The sequence below is a fragment of the Colobus angolensis genome, unplaced genomic scaffold, assembly GCF_000951035.1.
Source record: "Colobus angolensis palliatus isolate OR3802 unplaced genomic scaffold, Cang.pa_1.0 Scaffold369, whole genome shotgun sequence".
Lineage (NCBI taxonomy): Eukaryota > Metazoa > Chordata > Mammalia > Primates > Cercopithecidae > Colobus > Colobus angolensis.
This window is the reverse complement of record NW_012117032.1, coordinates 1,876,171-1,877,652: the sequence shown is the minus strand read 5'-3', so window position 1 is coordinate 1,877,652 and position 1,482 is coordinate 1,876,171. Positions and strand designations below refer to the sequence as shown.

The 1,482-nt window shown below is 52.3% G+C and overlaps 1 protein-coding gene across 1 annotated transcript in view; it reads left to right on the top strand.

The window, feature by feature from the left end:
* The first annotated feature begins 1,107 nt into the window (after positions 1 to 1,107).
* Positions 1,108 to 1,482, top strand: part of TNFRSF11A (tumor necrosis factor receptor superfamily, member 11a, NFKB activator) — a 61,862-nt gene continuing 61,487 nt past the window's right edge. Inside the window, exon 1 of the mRNA XM_011953611.1 lies at positions 1,108 to 1,436. Within this exon, the coding sequence (XP_011809001.1) occupies positions 1,108 to 1,436 (329 nt within the window). The remainder of the gene's footprint in view (positions 1,437 to 1,482) is intronic.

The following is a 1,482-nucleotide window of genomic DNA, read 5'->3' as shown; positions in this document are numbered from 1 at the left end:
GATTATATGTATGGATCCAACATCAACCTAGAATGTGAGGAAAGACACAATCCTAAGCAAGTAATGACAGACAAAAACAATAGGATGCTATGGAGATGGAGCAGGAACCCATCTTAGGAGCCTGTGGAGCACCCCTAAGCATGGAAATAAAGGAAAATCTTGAGTTCCTTCAAGGGAAATTCCAGGTACCTAGCTAGCTCTAAGAAGTAAATAAGCAACTTGATAAGCAAGAAGGTAATTGTAGCTTAAAACAATAACCAAGGAAGTTAGATTCCCTATCGAAACTAAAGATAACATGTTAACATATGCCCCTGAGTTGTTTCTGAGAAACCCAGACCCCCCCGAAAACAGATCCACCGGCATGCAGACCTCAGACAAGGGGGAAATGAGGATTGAAGCGACCACCATTCTTTCTTCTAAATTTTTTCCTGAAGGGCCAGGAGGAAGTCACACCCAGGAGCCAGAGCTAACATTCTTTTTTGCTGACCCCTAATATTTAATAAAGCTTCTCTTCCTTCACTGATGGCAAGTCAGAAAATCTTTGAATGTATAACTTATAAGCACCCTCACTTTAAAGATTTTCAAGATATCCCAGCTTGTTAGACCAAACCAACGTGCAACCTCCGTGTATTATGATTTTCCGTGTAACTTCCGCTTTCTTGAAATTAACCCTGCGTTTAAAAATCCTTACTTGCAAGACAACCGAAGGTCAGGATTTAAGCAAGAGCTGCCCCGTTCTCCTTGCTTGGCGCTCTGCCGATAAGCGCCCTCTTTTCTCTCACTGCAAACCTTGGTGCGGATGGCTTGGCCTTACTGCACCAGAAGAGGGGACCTCAGTATTTAGCTAACACTGTGCGCCAGACATCTGGCCAGTCTATATCCGAAAGGGCTCCTGTGGTGATGGGGGCTGGGGGACACCTCAAGGCTGGTGGAGCCTGGTGCTATTCTGGAATTTGGTGGGTGCAGGGTGGGTGAGGGGCGGAGGCAGAGGATCTGGAGGAGAATAAGAGATAGTGGCTGCTGGCCCCAAAATTTTGAAGCAAAGAACAGGAATATTTTACGAAGCTTGGCGGATGGTGTATTGTGCTGATGCCTTAACTGCAGTCGATGAAATCTCCAGGAAGTATCCTCCTCCTGTTCATTCTCGACGGTGGCGCATCCACTTTTGGAAGGCCGGACCTGGAAGGGTGGGCGCACGGGGTCGGAGCAGGGCCGCCCCGATGCCCCCATTCCTTCCCGGGAGGCGGGGCCCACAGGCCTGGGGTGCGGCAAGGCAGGAGCCAGTGCCGTGAAAGGCAACGCAGAGCCGGTCTCCCGCCAACCTGTGGGCAGCCCGAGCACCCGGGCCCGGGGCGGGGACCGGACCAAGGAGGCACCGGGCGCGGCGAACACGTCCGGGGACCCTCTCCCACCTGGGGCCCACGTCCCACTGCGCGGCAAGGGAGCTCCGGCACCACCTGGCTGGCACGGCCCGGCCCGGCC